A 20,188-nucleotide genomic window follows, 5' to 3' on the forward strand; every position below is an offset into this window, starting at 1 on the left:
GGTATTAGATCGTTCACACTCTGCAGCGCCAGTCAACAATAATTGTATGTGTCAAAGAAGATGAATAAAGAAGTTTTAAGACGGTTTTTACAACTCTGCCACTGTAACTAGGATCTATCGGTGAGCTATCAAACTCATTAAGGGTATCAGTCATACATTACGTTTATATGAGATAGTTGTAAATAGGCGAAAATCAGAGACGAAGCTCCAGCTAACAGGCACAATCTGCTTTTGCCAAGCCTGGGAGCTGGGCTTAAAGGTCTTAAGAAGTGATATAGCTAGAGCTGTGGTGGTATTTCTAAATACATCAACTACCCGCTACAGATTAGGGCTACAGAGAATGACAACAGTAACCGTGCGCCCAGAATGCTTAGAGCAGAGTTCCCACGCAGAGCTAATAAAACCGCGGTTCGCATACTTCTCGTCTGGGCTGTTTACTCACTTCCAGACAGTAACTGGGACCACAAGGGGCTTACTGACAACCACCCCCGAGTAAAGGCTCCCGGAGTTGGGGCCAGGGAAGGCGGCCAGGGCTGGGGCCCCAGGGCGCACGGGCTGAGGTTCCTGAGTGAAACCCTCGAAGACAAGGGCGCGCGGGCGGATTCTCACCTCGGAATTCGGGCGCTGCGCCTCCTCTCCGCACGCCGACCCCCGCGAGCCGCGCCGCGCGGGAGCCACGGCCTCGCCGCCGGGCTGGTGGCTCTGCTCATCCTCCATGACGCGTGTCACGTAAGAAAGAGTTGCTGGAGCCCACCACTCGCTCTCTCACTCGGCCAAGCCCGAAAGCCTCACCTTTCTCCGCTGAAAAATTACCGGACTACCGTTCCCGCGGCGGCGACCACACAAACTCGAATGGACACCTCCCACTTCCGGGAGCGTGAGGCGTGCACACGCCGCGCAGGCGCGATGAGCCGGCGCGCGGAACGCCAGCGCCTCCGCCGAGGAAGGCGGTGGGGGGCGGTGGGTAGAAGGAGAGATGGGAGGAGCGAAGCGCGGGGGAGGCGCGAAGCGGCGGGGAGGCGCGCGCGGGAGAAACCGAACGCTGCGTGCGCGGGGTTGAAGCGACGCCAGAGTTCGGGCTGTAGTGCCTAGAGATTCCGCCCGAAGAAATGACCCATCACCATCTCCTGAGAAGTAAGCGAGGAGTATCCGAGAGAGAGGTGAATTTTAACCATAGAGAATAGCATTTATAAAACAATCTACGTTTTTCCATAAGGCGTTTGAGACGCCCACTGCTGGACAAGAAAAAGCAATAGGTCTGGAGTTACTACGAAACTGAACAAAGTAGGTGAAACAACTGTTTTCAGACATTGGACGACAGGTAGTTCCGGACCTTTGTAGCTGAGAGAAGAGAAACAAATGAGATGGGGATTTTTTTTTTAGGGAATTTGACGAGGCCAAGTTGGTTGGAATTTATGAGGCAGAGTTTATGGAGAAAAAGCTTCAGAAATCTGCATAGGCGCACCCTTGCATCTTTAGCTGAATAAAAATCAGTGAATATGTTCTGTGAAACTCCACAAGACCAGGAAAGAACAATTATTGGGGAGCAGTAAGCCAAACAATTTTCAGAGCTCACACTGGGCTAAGGAATCATTTGAGTTCCCTGGAGCCAGAGTGGAGAGACTGTTGAATACGGTTGTCGAACGGAGTATGCTATAGAGACCCCCGAAGTGTCATGTCTTAGTAGTGAGGTAAACTAGCCCTAGACTCTGGGCTAGTTTAGACCCTTCAGAAGCTTAAAGACAAGCCCTGATAGAGTCAAACTGCTCAGTAAGTAACCGAACTGCCTGCCAAAGCAAAGCCTGATACTCTCTAAAAGACTAGCACAAAATCCGGGATTCAACAACATTATATTCAATATATCAGGCGTCCAGTCAAAACTGAATAGGCATGCCAAGTACATAGGAAAATATATAGTCAATAGAACCATATCCAGAAATGACAAAAATGATGGCATTAACAGAGAAGGACTTATGCGTGTAATATGCTCAAGGGTTTAACACAAAATATGACAGGAGAGAAACTGAAGAGTTTTTTCAAAAAGAAGCAAATAGAATTTCTAGAGATGAAAAATATAATATCTGAAAATTTTAAATCTCTACATGGGATGGATAGCACTTTAGTTGCTGCAGGAAAATAAAAAGTAAGCTGAAGACATAGTGATAGAAACAATCCAAAATGACACACAGAAAATAGACTTAAAAAAAAAAGCAAAAAAACCCAGAGCTTCAGTAACCTGTGGGACAATATAAAGAGATCTAATGTATATATAATTACAGACCCAGAAAGAGGATGGGGGTGAAGAAAAAATATTTGAAGAAATAGTGGGCAAAAATGTTCCAAGTGTAATATCTGATATTTGATCCAAGAAGGTCAAAGAAGCACCCAAACAGGGTAAATATAAGGAAAACTACACCAGGTCACATCATAATCACACTGCTGAAAAACAGTGCTAAAGAAAAGATCTTAAAAGCAGCTAGTGAAAAAAGGCACATTATATATAGAGAAATAATAATAAGAGTTTTCATAGACTTCTCATTAGAAACTGTGCAAGCCAAAAGAAAATTAAATGCAAAAGTGCAAAACACAACTGTCAACTTGGAATTCTATACTCAGCAGGATGAAACAGAGACCTTTTCAGACAAACAAATCCAGGAAAGCCACATCCTGAAGCAGAGCCATCCCAGCTGACTTGCAGACCTGGAAGGAAGAAAAATAAATGCTTATTGTAAGCCACTGGTGTGGTTATTCTGCATTATTATAAAAATAATTAATGAGTTTAAGATCTCTTCAAGTCACGTGGCAATGCGTGCGGACATATAACTCCCTAACAGCAAAAGGGACACAACTGGAAATCTACCACAGATGTTTTACCTCTGAAATCACCTGCTTCTTTCTAAGTGGACTGTATTTTTTCTCTTATGATTACAAACTTATCTTTGTGTTTAGACACGAAAAGTTTATGGGCTCAGAAACACAATACAAATACAATACAATACAAAGATTTCTAAGGCACAACTCTGATCATCTCCTTTTGTCAGGATTTATTCATTTTCTCTTCACATAATGATTTTGAGTCCTGACATACAACTGCAGGGAAATTAACAAGAATTGTTAATCGCATCTCTCTCAAAGAAGAAAAAATGACCCAGTAAACACTATCAGGATTCACATTATGTGAACATTAATAAGCAGTAACTGAAAATTGTTCTGCTCAAACTTTTTGATTTGATACTTAACTGTTAAGTAAAGAAGATTCACTGTCAAGGATTGATTGATCATTTATTTGTACTTCAAACGATGGGCTTATACCTTAGTACTGTTGCCAGTATCTATGGGAAGGCTAAGACACAATAACCATTCATTCATTCAACAAATGTGCCAGGAATGAGCACCGAACAAAACGAAAATAAACTCTTTGCCCTATGGCATGAGTTTACGTTCAAGAAGTGGAATAAAGACAACAAACAAAAGAAAGAAGTAAAATATTTACAGTATGGAGGAAAATTAAGCAGGTAAGGGGAATGGGGGGATGATCCTGTGGGAAACGGGGGGTTGCAATTGTAAATAGAGTGGTTATGGGAGGTCTCTCTGATGGTGTGCTATTTGAGCAAAGACCTGAAGGAGGTGAGGGAGCAAACTGTGAGGCTGTCTGGGGGAAGAGAATTTTAGGCAGTGTAAGCAACAAGTGCAAAGGCCCTGAGTTGAGAACGTGCCTGGAATGTTCAAGAAATACCACCATGTCCCATACTTTCCTTTGATTGTATGGTATCAGCAAGCAGGAGACCCACATTTCGTACGTGGTGACTGCTGTTACTCTCCACGTACACAGAAGGAGAAGTCCCAATGATGCCAGTGCCTTCTGCCTAAGAAAATAAGTGCCCTAGTTGGACAGCTCAGGGGGAGAGCCTCCCTAAAAGTTTCAGTTATGGCCCAAGCCTAAAAGAGAGGCTCTAGCATCAGTTATTCTCTTATTAACCCCAGTGAAAAACATACCTGCCTTTCATTTAGCATTAATGTCCCTGGATTAATACACTGTTAGTGATAGATCTGTGTATTGAATACCAGGGTTTGTAAATTGTTCTAGGCTGAACTACAATAAATATATGACCTTTGAAGAGTAGAATGCCATTTGTTTCTAAGTCATTTACCCATGGCTGCCTGGTGCCAATGTATATTTAATTCTATATCTTTAGGTTCATATCTGAGTGCCCTGCTCTGTTCTATTGGTCCGTGGTGTCCATTCTTACACCCTTCCCATGCTGTTTTTATTGCTTGTCTCTGCAGTATGTCTTAATATATTGTAAAATAAGTTCCCCCTCTTGAGTCTTCTTTTTCAATACTGGCTTAGCTATTTATGGATTTTTAGCCTTTCACGTACGTTTGAGGACAAATTTACTGGTCCTCGAAAATCCAACAAAAATTCTCATTAAAATTGAATTCAGTAGAACAATTTGTGGATAACTGACATATTAACATTGCCTTCCTGTTGAAAAATATAACTGTTTATTCAGATCATGCTATATGTTTTTAAAATTTTATAATTTCCTCCATAGAGGTCTGGTCCATTCTTTTTGTTTTGTTTTGTTTTCCGGTACGCGGGCCTCTCGCTCCGGACGCGCAGGCCCAGCGGCCACGGCTCACGGGCCCAGCCGCTCCGTGGCACGTGGGATCCTCCCGGACCGGGGCACGAACCCGTGTCCCCTGCATCGGCAGGCGGACCCCCAACCACTGCGCCACCAGGGAAGCCCTGGTCCATTCTTGATTAAGTTAATCCCTAGATACATTATGCTTTTTGTTGTCATTATGAATAGCATATTATTTTATACTGTATTTAAAATTTAGGTTGGTTATTTGTGGTGAGAAAAAAATACTATTGATTTTTATCATGCCTAAGCTCCCTTATGAATTTTAATAGTTTTTTTATTCTGTTGGTTTTTGATGGATGATCATATTTCTGTAAATGTTTTAGCTTTATGTTTCCTAACTTTATACCCCTCTATCTTTGTCTTTTCTTACTGCATTACCCAGAAGCCTTTGGTAGTTTGTTAATAGTAATGATACCAGTGCTGAACTCATGGGAATTGCATATAAAACCTTTCTATTTAAGGCAATGTTTTCTGCAGGTTCCAAGGTCTTTTCCTTTAGTACTTTAAAAATATTACTTTATTTTTTCTTGTATCTAACGTTGCTTTGAAAGTCTGATATCAGCATGATTCTTGATCTTTTTAGATATCTGTTCCCTTTTTCTGAGAACTCTGCATATTTTATTTTTGTCATCAACATTCTTAAATTTCATTGTAATGCTTCTAGGTAGGGAATCTTCTTTTTTGTCTGTTTGGTTTTCTTTGATTTCTTTCAATCTGAGGCCCTTCATTTTTCTTTAATTTAGGAAAATTTACCTTCATTATCTCTTTAAATGTATCTTCTCCAATTTTCCCCCCTCTCTATTTTGAACCCATAAAATCTAGATATTGGCATGATTCTACCTTCCTTACCCTCCATATTACTTATTTTTCCTTTTATGTTTTCCATATCTTTATTTTTTCCTGCAGCCGCCTGGGAAAATTCCTCAATCTGATTTTACAATCTCTAACTTACTCTTTAGCTGTATCCTCCGTGCCATTTTTTCCTATTTGTTGCATTTCCCCTCTATTTTGTTTAGTCAAAGAATAACTCAGGGACCTTTAGTTAATTTGCTTCAGCAATTTAGTCACATAAGGAAGGCAGTCATTACACTATTGTTAAAAAACAAAGGCAAAAACAGGATTTAATACACAAAAGAGAGAGGAAAGAGGCCACATTCTGGAAATAGTGATTGGTGTGCACATATCTGGGGTACAGTTGTCAGCCAGCAGCTTGAATAAGCGCGATAGGGGTATCAAAGAAAACAATTACAGTAGTTTGTGGATTTTCGGAAACCTGTGAGCGTTTAATGAGGGGACCTCATATTTCCACTTTCTAATGATTTTTTGGTTCAGATTGCCAGTATCTTCGTTTATCTCCTTAAGTATATTCATTATGCATCTTTGAAATTCTTGGTTCATCTGTTCTAATAATTCTGATTCAGTTGGTATATGTGATTCAATTTGTTGTCTGCATTTCGTGGTCTCTTTGCTCCCCGACAAGTGCCGGGTTATTTTGGCCTGTGAGCTCCTGTGCCCGTGGGAGTGTCTGGTAATGTGGATTGGGGAGGAGGCATGTGTGATCCTCCAGACGAATTTGAGAAGGAAGCCTGTGAGCCCCTGTCACCACAGCATTAGTGTTAAGCACTCTTATTTGTTTTCACTCCATTCAACAAAGGCAACTCTGTTCAGGGTTACACTGTTGATCTCTAAGGAAGAAGTAGCTTTGAGAGACCCACTTCCCAGTTCGTAATCCATCAACCCTGGGATTTGGAGGGGGAGGGGCATAGAAAGTGTCAGAGGGGAGCTGGTCAGCCTGTTGTTTTCATCAACCCATCTCCCCAGCCAAGTGCACTAAATGCTGCTACTCTGATATAAGTCATGGACAGGCTGGGAATGTTGCTGCTGGTTTCTGCTTTCCTCCAGGCCGTCTCATGGCTGCTTCTGGTCGCCCACCACCCCAGGCAGAGCCCCGTGCCCCCCAAAAAACACATCTACTTCCCACACTATTTGAAAACTGCCTTCAGACTCCCAAGGAGTTTCTTGTTTTGTTGTTTTTATTATTCATTTCTCAAATTCATGTTTTTTCTTAATTCTAGAATTTTTCCAGGGTTCATGGGAGAGAGGGGTTAATAAGTTATGAAGCTACATTATTATTTCTACAACATTAAGATATGTGGTATATTAGTTTACTAGGGCTGCCATAACAAAATAGTACCCCAGACTGGGTGGCTTAAACAACAGAAATTTATTTTCTCACAATCCTGAAGGCTAGGAGACCAAGATCGAGGTGTCCGCAAGGCTGCTTTCTTTGGAGGCCTTTCTCCTTGGCTTGTACATAGCCATCTCCCTGTGTTTTCACATTTTCTTCCCTCTGTAACTATCAGTGTCCAAATCTCCTGTTCTTATAAGAACATCAATCATATTGGATTAGGGCCCACCCTAATACCTCATTTAACTTAATTATCTCTTTAAAGACCCTGTCTCCAAATACAGTCACATTTTGAAGTACTAGGGATTAGGACTTCAACATATGAATTTGGAGACTCTACAGCTCAGCCCATAATGTATGGCGTTTACATTCCCTTATGGAGCTGTAATTCCATATTTGATTTAGCTTATTTCTCCTTTATTTTTTTCAATTGTTTTTATAGTTTTAAATTTTATTTTTGGAATTGGAATCAAAATCACATTCATACATTGATGTTAGTGGATGTGACTCTTAAGCCTCTTTAAAAAATTTTTTTTATTGAAATATAGTTAATGTACAATATTTTATCTTACAGATGTATAATAGTGATTCACAATTTTTAAAGGTTATACTCCATTTATAGTTATAAAATATTGGCTGTATTCCCTGTGTTGTACAATATATCCTTGTAGCTGATTTTATACATAATAGTTTGTACCTCTTAAACTCCTAACCCTATACTGCCCCTCCCCCTTCCCTCTCCCCACTGAAAACCACTAGTTTGTTCTCCCACTGTGAGTCTGTTTCTTTTTTAATTATATTCACTAGTTTATTGTTTTTTTAGATTTCACATGTAAGGGATGTCATACAATATTTTTCTTTCTCTGTCTGACCTATTTCACTTAGCATAATCCTCTCCAAGTCCATCCACGTTGTTGCAAATGGCAAGATTTTATTCTTTTCTATGGCCTAGTAGTGTTCCACTGTATATATATACCACATTTTCTTCATTCATACATTGATGGATACTTAGGTTGTTTCCATATCTTGGCAATTATAAATAATGCTACTATGAACATTGGGGGTGCATGTATCTTTTGGAATTAGCATTTTTGTTTCTTTCAGATATATACCCAGAAGTGGAATTGCTGGATCACATAGTAGTTCTATTTTTGGTTTTTTGAGAAACCTCCATACTGTTTTCCACAGTGGCTGTACCAGTTTACATTCCCACCAACAGAGTATGAGGGTTCCCATTTCTCCACATCCTCACCAACATTTCTTATTTGTGTTCTTTTTGATGATAACCATTCTGACAGGTCACACCTGTGATATCTCATTGTGGTTTTGATGTGCATTTCCCTGATGATTAGTGATGTTGAGCAACTTTTCATATGCCTGTTAGCCATTTGCATGTCCTCTTTAGAGAAATGTCTATTCAGGTTTTCTGCCCATTTTTTCATCAGATTGTTTTTTTGATGTTGAGTTAGATGAACTGTTTATGTATGTTGGATATTAGCCCCTTATCAGTCATATCATTTGCAAATATTGTCTCCCATTCAGTAAGTTACTAAAAGCTTTTGCACAGCAACGGCAACCATAGCTTCTCTGATTTTGACTTCCTCACCAGCAAAGGTCCTACTCCATTATCATAACTAAATCTCTTGCCAATATCCTAAATTTCTTTCCTTGACTAAACCCCCGTGATAATAAGTCTATCTGCCTTCCCTATGCTTGCCCTGAGTTCTGAGAGATGCCTTGGAGATTACAGAACAGGCAGATCATGAGAAATGAATAGTCACCAGCTTCCCTTTGCAGCCCTATCATGCTTCTTTCCCCACCTTGCCTTCTCTCTCCACAACTTCTGTGAACCTCTGCTCTCACCTCCAAACTCCCATCTACTTCCCCACTTACTTTCACTGGACAACCAACCTCACCTCCTGCTTCACAAAGAAAATAGAAACTTTCTGAAGAAAACTATTTTAGCTTTCCACCAGCCAATCTTCACCCACCCATATCTGATCCTGTCCTTGTTTAATATTTTAACATTTTATTCATCATACATTCTTTGCATTAATTTTAATCTGTTTAGAGATTGCACTAAAATAGTGTTTATCTTAATTACGGAGGGTTTATTTTTTTGGTGCCTCCCTAAATTTGGTGCCCTAGTTGAGTGCCTTATTCGCCTCACTGTAGCCCCAGCCCTGCTCCATCCCTCACTCCCTCCTTCCCTCTTGCATTTTCTGCTGACTCTCACCACATACTCTGAATTCTGCAACCCCACCTCCTCAGGAGCCTAGAATTTTGTGCTTTCCACTCTCTCTTCTGTATCTTCAATCTTTTCCTTGCAAATGGACCTTTCCCTTCTGTTTTTAAATGAGCTCAACTCAAAATGTTCCAACTAAAAAAGCCAAACCAAAACGAACACCTCCTTCAACCTCAGAACCCCTGCAGCTGCTGCTCACACTCTCCCCTCCCCTTCAGAGCTAAACCTGTAGAAAGTAGTGTCTCTTTTCCCATGCCACCCACCCCTGATACAGCCTACCCTAATCTGGATTCCACCCGCACTGCCCAGGGCCTTTCTTTCTCCATCGAGGTCATCAACTATCTCCATGTGGTTAAGCCCTGTAGGCTCTTATCAGAGCTCATCCTGTGTGACCAGCATCCAACATTATTGGCCATAATTTATTTACTGAAACACTTTCTTACTTTGGTCTCCATGACAACAAACTTGCCTGGCTTCCTTCCTTTCTCTCTGGCCATTGTTTCTCAGTCTCACTGGTCCGTCACCACTCTTACTCAATCATTGAATGCAGGAATCCTTTCAGGGCTGGATTTTAGACCTTCTTCTCTTCAATCATATTCTTTTCTCAGTTTAGACTTTTTTAGGTGTTCCTATCCATTCCCAGGTGTTCTTATCCATTCCTCTAGCTTTGTTTACCATCCACTTGCTGATGACTCCTAAACATATATTTCCATCCAAGATCTTGGTGGATCTCAGCACCAGATCTACATGACCAATTGCCTACTCATGAACACCTGCAAGTCCACACATCCAAAAGTGAACTCATCATCTTCACCCCCAAAACCTACTGTCATTTCTTTTCTCAGTAAATGGTTCTAAAAACCACATAGTTGGATTCACTTTGGGGAGTCACTTTTGTCTTCTTCACCTTCCCTAATCATAAGGCTACAAAGCTTCGAGTGATGTGGGTTGTGCTGACCTCTGCAGTTTTAGCAGGAAATAACTTCTATCTCCTTCCATACTTAACTTCTTTGGGTACCTCGACACCCCATGCTTGTTCTTATCTGAAAGTGTTTCCAGCCTACTTCCTCTCATTGTTTAGATCAGAGATTAAACTTCTTCTCCAGAATGTTTCCCTCAAATCCCCAGATTTGGTTAGATTCTGCTCTTTATGAGATCTGCTTCCTTCCTTGGCATGTTTTTTTTTTTTTTAGAATAAAGATTCGACTGTGTAAGAAAAAGACCTTAAATGGCAGTGGCTTAAATGACATAGAAGTTTGTCTGGGAAGTTAAACCTTGGCCTTGTAACTCAAAGATGTCCAGGGCCCAGGGCCCTTCTGTCTTGTTGCTCCACTATTCCTACTATGCCATCTTTATCCCCATGTTCCAGACAGCTCAGCACTCTGTGTGCCTTCCAGCCAGTGGAAAGAGGGAAAAAATTGAAAGGGAGAATGGGCCTTTCCTCTTAAGGTCACACCCAGAAGTCATGCCCATTATTCATGCTTATATCCCATCTGTTGGAACTTAGTCACATAACCACACACTAGTTGCAGAGGAAACTGAGAAAAATGTTGTTTTGGTTCTGTGGACAGTTAACTATGAACAGTGAAAGTCTATTGTGGTTGAAAAAGGGGAGATCAAATATTCAGACAGCTAACAGTTTCTGCCACAATCCTGGTGAAACCCACGTATCCATGCACACTCTCTTCCTGCACAGAAAGCACACTCATCCCTTCCCCGGTGGAGACCACCCCTGGATTCTATTCAGCAAGTGCATCCAGCTCAGTGTCTACAATCTCTGAGGGATGTGCCGTCCTCTTCATCAGGCTCAGATCAGGCTCTTCTTGGTCCAGCCACTTCTAAAACAAGTGACAGGTTGTCTGCTCTGATCATACCCAATATGAAATAGAAGGAGCAGGATAGATGTAATAAGAATGCTTATCTGGGGGAGGAGGAGAAAGAGGAGGAGGGGGAAGGAAGGGAAAACATAGGTAGTCACTGGGCCACAGAAATGACTAATTCTGCTGAGCAGGAACTGGAAAGACTCTGGGCTCAGACTGGTTAAACTCCTGTGGCCAGCACTGTTTCTGCTATCAGAGAGATGGGGAAAGGAGGGGGAGTCTCTCCCACCTTTATCTTCTGTGGGTCTCATCTGATAATACCTGTTTCTCTTATATTTGCTTGGTATGAATGTCTTTGCTATGTAAAACATTTGAAAGTTTAAATAATTTTATTCAGTTTAGACATAAATACGTATGTGTGCCACATATATGAATATATATGTATATATATGATTTGCGAGTTAAATAATGCCTTGTTCTAGTAGTTTCTCTTCTTGTATGGTGTTATGCAATTGCTCAAAACATTTGTGGGAACTGGTACCAATCATGTCCTATCTCATCCTGAACACAAGCAAACAGGGTCCTCTGCTCTGCCCACAGCATCCCCCTGCATAATCTTGCTGACATGTACAGACCAGCATGACAACTCAATGATGGGGGAGGTGTGTACAAATTTTGACCCTCTCCTTGAATATATCATCCAAGAAAGTTTACTTTGCACATTTTTATATGTGCAAATATATAAAAATATTTGTTTAAATAAACATGATTAAACCTACCTATTAAAGATTTCAGATTTATTTTGAATTTGAGCAGAAGAAACGCAATTGGGTTTTTGGTATATAAAATAAAATGGATTTTCTGTTATAAAAACTTCAGATATTTACTTACCATTTGAATTATAAATGATTCAGTTGAAGGTTATTGTAATTTAGCTGAGTCAGACTGAGAAATAAGAAAAGCAAAGTAAGCATTTCAAATAGGTTGTATTTTTAAAACATGTATAATTTGTATTTGTACCTTTGTTCAGCTTCCTAATGTCCTTATATTAATGTCCAATATATCAGAAACTCATCAAATGATTTTGAAAATTATAGCTTTTCTATGATTGCAAAAAGTTATGTGTATTCAATTAGGAAAATTTTTTAAATGGAAAGATGTATTCCATTGAGAATTTGATAGCAATAATACCAGATATTCTCTCTTGCATTACGCAGGCCCCTCTCTTTGCGGAGCACAGGCTCCAGACACGCAGGCTCAGCAGCCATGACTCACGGGCCCAGCCGCTCCGCGGCATGTGGGATCCTCCCGGACCGGGGCACGAACCCGTATCCTCTGCATTGCCAGGTGGACTCTCAACCACTGCGCCACCAGGGAAGCCCCAGATATTTTCTCTTTAAAGACCACCCACGGGCTGTACAAGAAGTTAGTTTCTTGAAATGCCACCAGAGGGCGATCAGTTCAAAAATTCATCTATCTGATTTATAAACAGGCTTCTGTGTTGCGGAAGTGCTGACAGGTTTTCAGTTTTAATTTGGAAAGACAGAAGAAAAAAAAAAGAAGAATTAAAAAACCTTTTAGTGAGTAGAAAATATATCCAAATAAGTGTTCAATTTTTTAAAAGGTTCATCACTACCCTTTTGGGAACCTAATTATTATACATTCCTGAATATAGCAAAAATTTATGGAGTGCTTACTTACTGTTAATTGTAATAAGTGTTGTTGATAAAACTTGGTCCTGACATTTTAGGATTAATATTTTCTCTGGGAAAAGAGGCGTACATAAACAAATGAATTAGGATCCAGTATTTTGTGTACCACACTAAAAATCTTCAAATGCTGTGAAGGACAGGATTAATTCTGCTAAAAGCAAATAGGTCAGAAGAATGCTTCACAGAAGAATTGAACCTTGCAGAATGAGTAGAGTCCTCTGAACTTTCAGGTTACAGTGGTGGATTGAACATGTGCATTTAATTTGCCTCCCTCTTGAACAATCAAAAATAAGAAGTGTTTTAGGACCTAAGCCCACATGGATTAGAATAGGAGAAGAGACAACAGCAACAAAATTCTGGAAGCTGAAAAACTTATGGATTAGTGGTAAGTGATTTAACAGACCTGAGAAAACGAACCTCAGGCTGTCAGTGGGAAAGCTGAGAAACCAACAATAATCACACAGCAAAATCTTCAAAAGGCATGATTTGTAGGCTCCTTAAGTAAGGACTACAATTCCAGGACTGGAGGTAAAAGGGAGAAAAGAGCTAATATAAGGAGGACCAGGATGAAAACTGCTTGAGAAGAAATTAGAGCCCTAGACCCTCCCTCACCCTGGTAGAAGTCTGGATGTTTATTCTTATTGAGGGGGATTAAGAGATCATCCCTTCGCCAACCTCTTCCCCCTACTTGGTCCCCAGAATGTAACAGCTAGATCTTTACTCTTTAGGTGGGAGATTGGAAGACTCTTCCCTGGAGAAATCTGGTCATCCAAAAAGAAAACATTTAAAGGTTGATGTCAAGGTTTTGCCAACAGGCTCTCTACCAACATCACCCTATAGTGAAAGTCAAAAGTTCAGAGTTTTTCATCGGTTTTAAAATTTCCCAATCTTAATTTTGAGCAGACCACCAAGGATTACCAGATAGCTGATGAAAGGCTGTTGTATAGAAGATAGAGACCAAAACAAACAAGCACAAACAGAAGAAGCATCTTGGAGGAAACAGAAATTAGTCAAGAATTAAAAGCAACAGCTATAATCATATCCTCAGACAGAGAAGAGGGGATATTGCATCCATTAAACAAGAACCAAAGCTATGGAAATGGAAGATTTGGGCAGGGGGGAAGCAACTGCAAAGGGCTCTTGGAAATTAAAATCATGGCAGCAGAAAATAAATACTTGTGCTGTCCAACGTGCTAACCACTAACCCCTTTATTGAAAAGTAAATCACTTAGAATTAACAAAATTAAAAATTCAACACCTCATTTGCACTAGTTGCATTTCAAATGTTCAAAAGCCACATGTGCCTAGTGGCTAAGGTGTTGGACTGCTCAGATATAGAACATTTCCATCATTGTAGAAAATTCTATTGCTAGCACTTGAGAAAGTACATTTGAGGACACCTCACATGAAGTAGAAGACAAAGAGAAAAGGTGAAAAGAAAAAAAAAAAAACCATACGACCATCCAGGAGATCAAACAATTTAATAACAGAAGTTCCAGAAAGAAAGAAAGAAGAAAGAAAATGGAGGGAAGAAAATAATCAAAGAAAAAATTCAAGAAAATTTCCTGGAATTGAATGATGTAAGTTGCCAGACGGAAAGAGCCCTAGGTACTTAGCCCAATATATCTGCTCTGAGGCATATTTTTGTGAAATATCAGAAATCCAGGGGTAAAAAGAAATTATTCATTTCCAGACAGGAAGAAGTAGTAGTATACCCAATATTAGGAAACAGAAAAGCTTCTGACTTCTCAATAGTAATCTTGGAAGTAAAAAAACATTGGAGCAATATCTTCCAAAATCTGAAAGAATATTGCTTGCAATTTAGAATTCTATACCTAATCAACTATTGTTATATTTATTGAGTAGAAACAGGCTTCTCAAGATAATCCATAAGATACTTAACTGTTAAAAACTTAGCTCTCATTCAATCTCCAGGAAATGTGACTTTCAGTCACAGAATAAAATGACCATGCAATTATAAAAGCATTGAATTAATTTTTTGTTCTATAGACTATGCTGATTGAAGAAATTGGTATTTGCCTACCAGAGTAACTGAACTCACTCGGCTTGTGTTAATTGACTTCTTACACTATTATGTAGGTGCTTCTATTAGTCAGAAAGCTCCAGGCTCTGGGGCTTTGTTTTCTGTTTCATCCTGCTCCATGTAGAATGTATCTTTAGCAGACTAATTCAAACACAACAGGAAAACTGTTCCTTCGATGTACTTGAAGTACTTTCATTAATAATGAAATAATATTATTGCTATGTTTACACATATTTGAAAACAGCTGTGGGAGTTACCCAGGGCAGTTCTGTGCTCCCCACTTAATGGAGTAGGAAAGTTGCTGCCAAGAGATTCAGAGAGCGTTCATCCCAGGCTCTTATATCTGGAACTTGACTGGTCCAATCAGAACAACATCTTCTACTCCAAATCAAATGAAGGTTTTAACTTTCTTTGGAAAAGAAAACATAAAAGGAGACCGCAGTTATATAACAACAACAAAAATCATGTCTTTCCCAACCTATGAAAGTATTTGTTTTTAAAAAACAATACGCCTTTTTCCCTAGAAAAGCCATGCATGGAGGAATCATTCCAAGAATGTGGACAGCGGCCCTCCTCACAGCCCTCTCCCACCGTAGCTTTCAGGGGTTGGAATGCTGATGCATCCCTGTCAGAGGCAGGGGTATTTACTTTAAGTGTCATAGGCGTGGGGTCTCTGTTTAGAGATTCAGTCCGTTGAGGAATTGCTTTCTCCTCCACCAGGCCGGCCCAGCATGGTAGTCTGAAGCTGCTTCTGCTTGCGGGCTGCACCACTTCAGGAAGCAGGGTGGTGGAGAAACCACCTACAGGAGGTGGGGAGGGCAGCTGAGGGAGCAGCGTCAAGTTCCCAAAGGCGGTAGCAGTAATGCCTGAAGCAGCACCCGCTATCTCATGCCAGCATCAGTGGTGGACAAGCTGTAGGGGGTCTTGTGTAGGTGACAGCAACAGTGGTGTCCTCATTGGACTGGCTTGTGGTTCTGGCAGCTGTCCAGTGTCCTTTGACTCTGTCTCTAAGCCTGTTCCTCTAGCCTCCTCACAGGAGTGGGAGCTCCAGATTAGCCTTTGAATAATGTTCTTCCTTCCCAAGTTATCAGAGTTGGATTCTGTCACTTGCAAATGAGATCCTTGCCAGGTACAATTTGAGAGATTAGAGACACTCTGATCTAGCTGTCAGGAGGGAGTGCATTCCCCTCTTCTTCCTTGGATTTGCCCCATCACATTGGGCTGCTCTGGAGGCTGTGACTTGGACTGGGTTTAGAGGAAGGAGGCCCCTAGAGGCTGCTCATCCCACTTTTAGGAGGCAGCCCCTTGGATCTGCCTGTAGCCTCGGCCAAGTGAATCCTTCACATCATATAGCCCAGCTCACCATACTAGAAGTTTAGAGCTAAAGCCTCTCTCTCTCTCTCTCTCTCTCTCTCTCTCTCTCTCGCTCTCTCTCTCTCTCTCTCTCTCTCTCTCTCTCTCTCTCTCTCTCTCGCTCTCCCCCCTCTCTGTTCCTATTGATAGGAAAGGAGTGAAGTAACAGCTTGATTTTCCCACCCTGTTCTTTCAATCTCGATACCACAGATCACCTTATCCCCTTACACACACCAGGTAGACTATGCATTATACATGAACATCCTAGTCCATTTTGTGCAGCCCTTAGGGCCAGAAAAGTGCTGGCTACACAAGTCTGGGATTAGTATTTAGAGAACATAAATGGATAGAAATTAAGATATGAGATATTCTGAGAGAAAATAATGAAGCCTAGTATGTGCTTTTGTGGAGGAGGATTAACAAGATACAGGTTCAAGGCTGGAAATGTCAAAAAAGACTGGGAACAGATTCAGTTATGAACATTGAAAATCTTTTCAGTCCCCTCCTCGTCTATGTTCAAAGGAAAACCCCTCTAAGAGTATGAAATGATTTTTTGTTTGCCTTTTAGAATGTGTACTTCTTCCTGGAGTGCAGTGTTGTGTATGAATCTTCAATCCAATATTTTTTATTCTATTAAATAATAATAAGATGACGATGATGACATAGCAGCTATTTATTGAATACTTTATATCAAGCACAGTGCTAAGTGATTTACACATATTATCTCACTTAAACCTGACACCTGTATAAGGCAGAGGCTATGACTAATCTCCTTTGACAGATGACATTGAGTCTTAGATAAATTAACCAGCCCAAGGTCATACCATGAAGTTAATATTCCAGGATGAATACAACATCGTAGCCCAAACCTCCTTTGTGGAAGCATCCATATGTATTTAACTACTTTGTAAAATCTCTGGACTGGCTAAAGGGAGTTTTGTTTCCAGTTTCCAGTTTAGTGTTCTCCACCTTGACCGCACATTAGAATCACCTGATGAGCTTGTAAAATTGATGCTGGGATCCTACTCCCACCAATGAAGTCAGAATGCTGTGGCTAGATAGATATCAGTATGGAACAAGTTAAGCTAACTGTATCGATTGAGATGGGAAAAGATTTGTCGATGGAAAAAAAAAAAACCCACAACCTAAAATTTGGAAGTTATGTTTTACTCGGTGCCGTTACTGAGGACTATAGCCTGGGAAACAGCCTCTTAGGTAGCTCTGAGGAACTGCTCCAAAAGAGGTAAGGAAGGAGCCAGGATACACATAGGAGTATTTGCTGGGGAAAAAAAGAAACAAACAAGTAGTCAAACATCAAAAGATTACTGCTAATCACACAAACAGACATCTCCAGTTTATTATTTTAGTGTTTTTCTATGTATGGGAATATGCAAGAGCCTGGGCTCATTGAAAATATTCCTTTGATATGCATTTTTAAAAATAAATTTATTTATTTCTTTTTGGCTGTGTTGGGTCTTTGTTACTGTGCGCGGTCTTTCTCTAGTTGCGGCGAGCAGGGGCTACTCTTCATTGCCGTGTGCGGGCTCCTCACTACCGTGGCTTCTCTTGTTGCAGAGCACGGGCTCTAGGTGCGTGGGCCTCAGTAGTTGTGGCACACAGGCTCAGTAGTTGTGGCTCGAGGGATCTAGCGCGCAGGCTCAGGAGTTGTGGCACACGGGCTCATTAGTTGTGGCACACGGGCTCAGTAGTTGTGGCCCGAGGGATCTAGAGCACAGGCTCAGTAGTTGTGGAGCACGGGCTTAGTTGCTCCACAGCATGTGGGAACTTCCTGGACCAGGGCTGGAATCCGTGTCCCCTGCATTGGCAGGTGGATTCTTAACCACTGCGCCACCAGGGGGGCCCTGAGATGCATCTTCACTACCTGAGGCCGGTCTCCTGTTTTCCCCACCCTGAATCCCCTCAGGGTGCACCGTGGGGTGGCCTGGGTGGCAGCTGCTGCGGCTCAGGGCTTGATGGGGGGCAGAATTCAACGTTTACCAGGATGGCGGGCAACATTCTTTGTTTACTGAAATGGCAGGCAGCATGTTTTTGTCCACAGATTGCACTGAAAATATGATGGTAGATTCATGGTTAGGAGAATATGAGTTTAGAGGGAGAAGGGGATGGGACTACACAGGCAGCTTTTAGCTTCGATGAGTGGGAGGTTGAGTGGAGGGGATATTGGATAATGAAACGAATGTAGGGTCACTGGGTTTCTATTTCATAACAAGATTGTTATAAGTATCCTGAGCCCTGAATTCGGAAGGAGAAAACTATTGAAATGTACAGGTAATTCGCAAAAATAATGTCACGGGGGACAGATAGTATACAAAAATAAGGACATAAAATTAAATAAAGTCAGCTAATAGTTACTTGTCAACTGAAAAAAAATGCACCACCTAAAAGTTGTGCATTATATTTTATTCGGTGGACATTCTGAGGACTTCAAGCCCGGGACACAGCATCTCAGATAATGCTGAGAAACTGTTCCCAAGAGGCAAGGGTGGGTGGGGGGATAGCTAGGATATATAGGAGTTTTTACAACAAAAGAGCAGGTATTCAGAACATCAAAAGATTACTGTTAATAAAAGAAAACAAGGGGGCCGTGGTGGTGGGATGAATTGGGAGATTGGGATTGACATATATACACTAATATGTATAAAATAGATAACTAATGAGAACCTGCTGTATAAAAAATAAGTAAAATAAAATTCAACACCACAGGAAAAAAGAAAAAGAAAACCAGTTATCTCAAATTAAGGAATTTAGTGCTTTTCTCTGTATGGGAAGATGCAAGAGTCTGGGCTCACTGAAATCATTCCTTTGGTATGCACCTCAGCTATCAGGGGCCAGTATCCTGTGTTTTCCTCTCCTGAGTTTCCTCAGATGCACCATCGGGGGTGGCTGCAGCAGCCGACTGCTAGATGTGCTTGGCAGTCGGCAGCCCGTTTGCCTCCATCCTGAGTTCCCTCAGCGCTCACCATCCAGGCGGCTGTAATGTGCTTGCTTGATGGCTGCAACATCCTTTGTTTACTGATATGGTAGGCAATATTTTAGTTCCCATACTGAAAAAAAATGAATTCCAAAGGGATGGGCCTAACCATCCATATTTTTTAAAGGTTTTCCAATATCAGTGTGCAGCCAGGGTTGAGAATTCTTGCCTCATCTCTTTCCTCTTAATTCAGTCTTCCTTCTTTGGAAAACTCCGTGTCACTATTTGGTAGACAGCATATAGAATCTGCTTGGAATTTGTGTTATTTGCATACAAGCAAATGGCACTTAACCCTGCAGAAGAGATGCTGTGCTCGAGCTGGCTTGACATGGTTTCTACAGACAGGCAGCTGTTTGGAGATGGAGAAGCTGAGAATTCTGCATCTCATGCCCCAGTTTCATTCAGCTCATCGCTGGCCTCCTTTTTTGCTACTGTATTATTCCCCATGACTGAGTTCCTAAGGCATCACCTTGCCTTGGGACCAGCTGCACTTATAAAATGCTTAGAAAAGCTTTTGGAGACCTAGCCCTTTTTTGTTTGTGAATACGCAAGTCATTTCAGCCTCTCTTGAAGTGGCAAGTTCTAGGAAGTTACTCTTTTCATTGTCATCAGTTTACCACCCTGTGACTTTAAGACAGTCTCGTTTTCAGCAATTTTGCCTTCCATTCTTTGATTCAAATCTCAAGTCAATTTATGAAATACATTATGTTTCTATTGGAGTTCTGTCTTTAGAACAGTGGTTTCAAAGGTAGGGTGGTTTGGAATTACCCCTAGGGAATGTTTCAGAAATCTGTGTGGGAGGGAGGATTAGTTGTCACAATATTTGAGTACTGCTGTTGGTATGGGACAGTTCTGTTAACTTTTGAATACCCCATCAGATATTTGTGTAAGAAAGTCAGATAAAATGAACACCCTATTTATGATTATCTGAGCCTAGAACCCAACTTATTTTACACAAAATATTTTTTGCATGGTTTTAATATACACTGAATTTCATGAATGCAACTACAGTGTAAAAAGAGGAAGATCACACTTTGTTTTTCTTGCTTTACTAAGAGTTATTTGTCATTTCAAAAAATGCTATCACCAATTTGGGATATTTTACTTGCCCATATGAGGCACCTATATCAGCCTTGATTTGTGACTGTCACTTTCATATGTGACTCTACATGTAAGGGACTCTAC

The 20,188-nt window shown here is 41.0% G+C and overlaps 1 protein-coding gene across 2 annotated transcripts in view; it reads right to left on the minus strand.

Moving 5' to 3' along the window:
* Nucleotides 1-871, minus strand: part of ERI1 (exoribonuclease 1) — a 71,280-nt gene extending 70,409 nt beyond the window's left edge. The window contains exon 1 of one of the 2 annotated variants that reach the window (XM_024765131.1): nucleotides 610-833. In XM_024765131.1, the coding sequence (XP_024620899.1) occupies nucleotides 610-717 (108 nt within the window). In that variant the 5' untranslated portion in view covers nucleotides 718-833. Of the gene's footprint in view, nucleotides 1-609 lie in introns of both variants that reach the window. The other variant, XM_024765130.1, reaches the window with a different exon arrangement.
* Nucleotides 872-20,188: the final 19,317 nt, after the last annotated feature.

Source organism: Neophocaena asiaeorientalis, unplaced genomic scaffold, assembly GCF_003031525.2.
Source record: "Neophocaena asiaeorientalis asiaeorientalis breed wild unplaced genomic scaffold, Neophocaena_asiaeorientalis_V1.1 scaffold14, whole genome shotgun sequence".
NCBI lineage: Eukaryota > Metazoa > Chordata > Mammalia > Artiodactyla > Phocoenidae > Neophocaena > Neophocaena asiaeorientalis.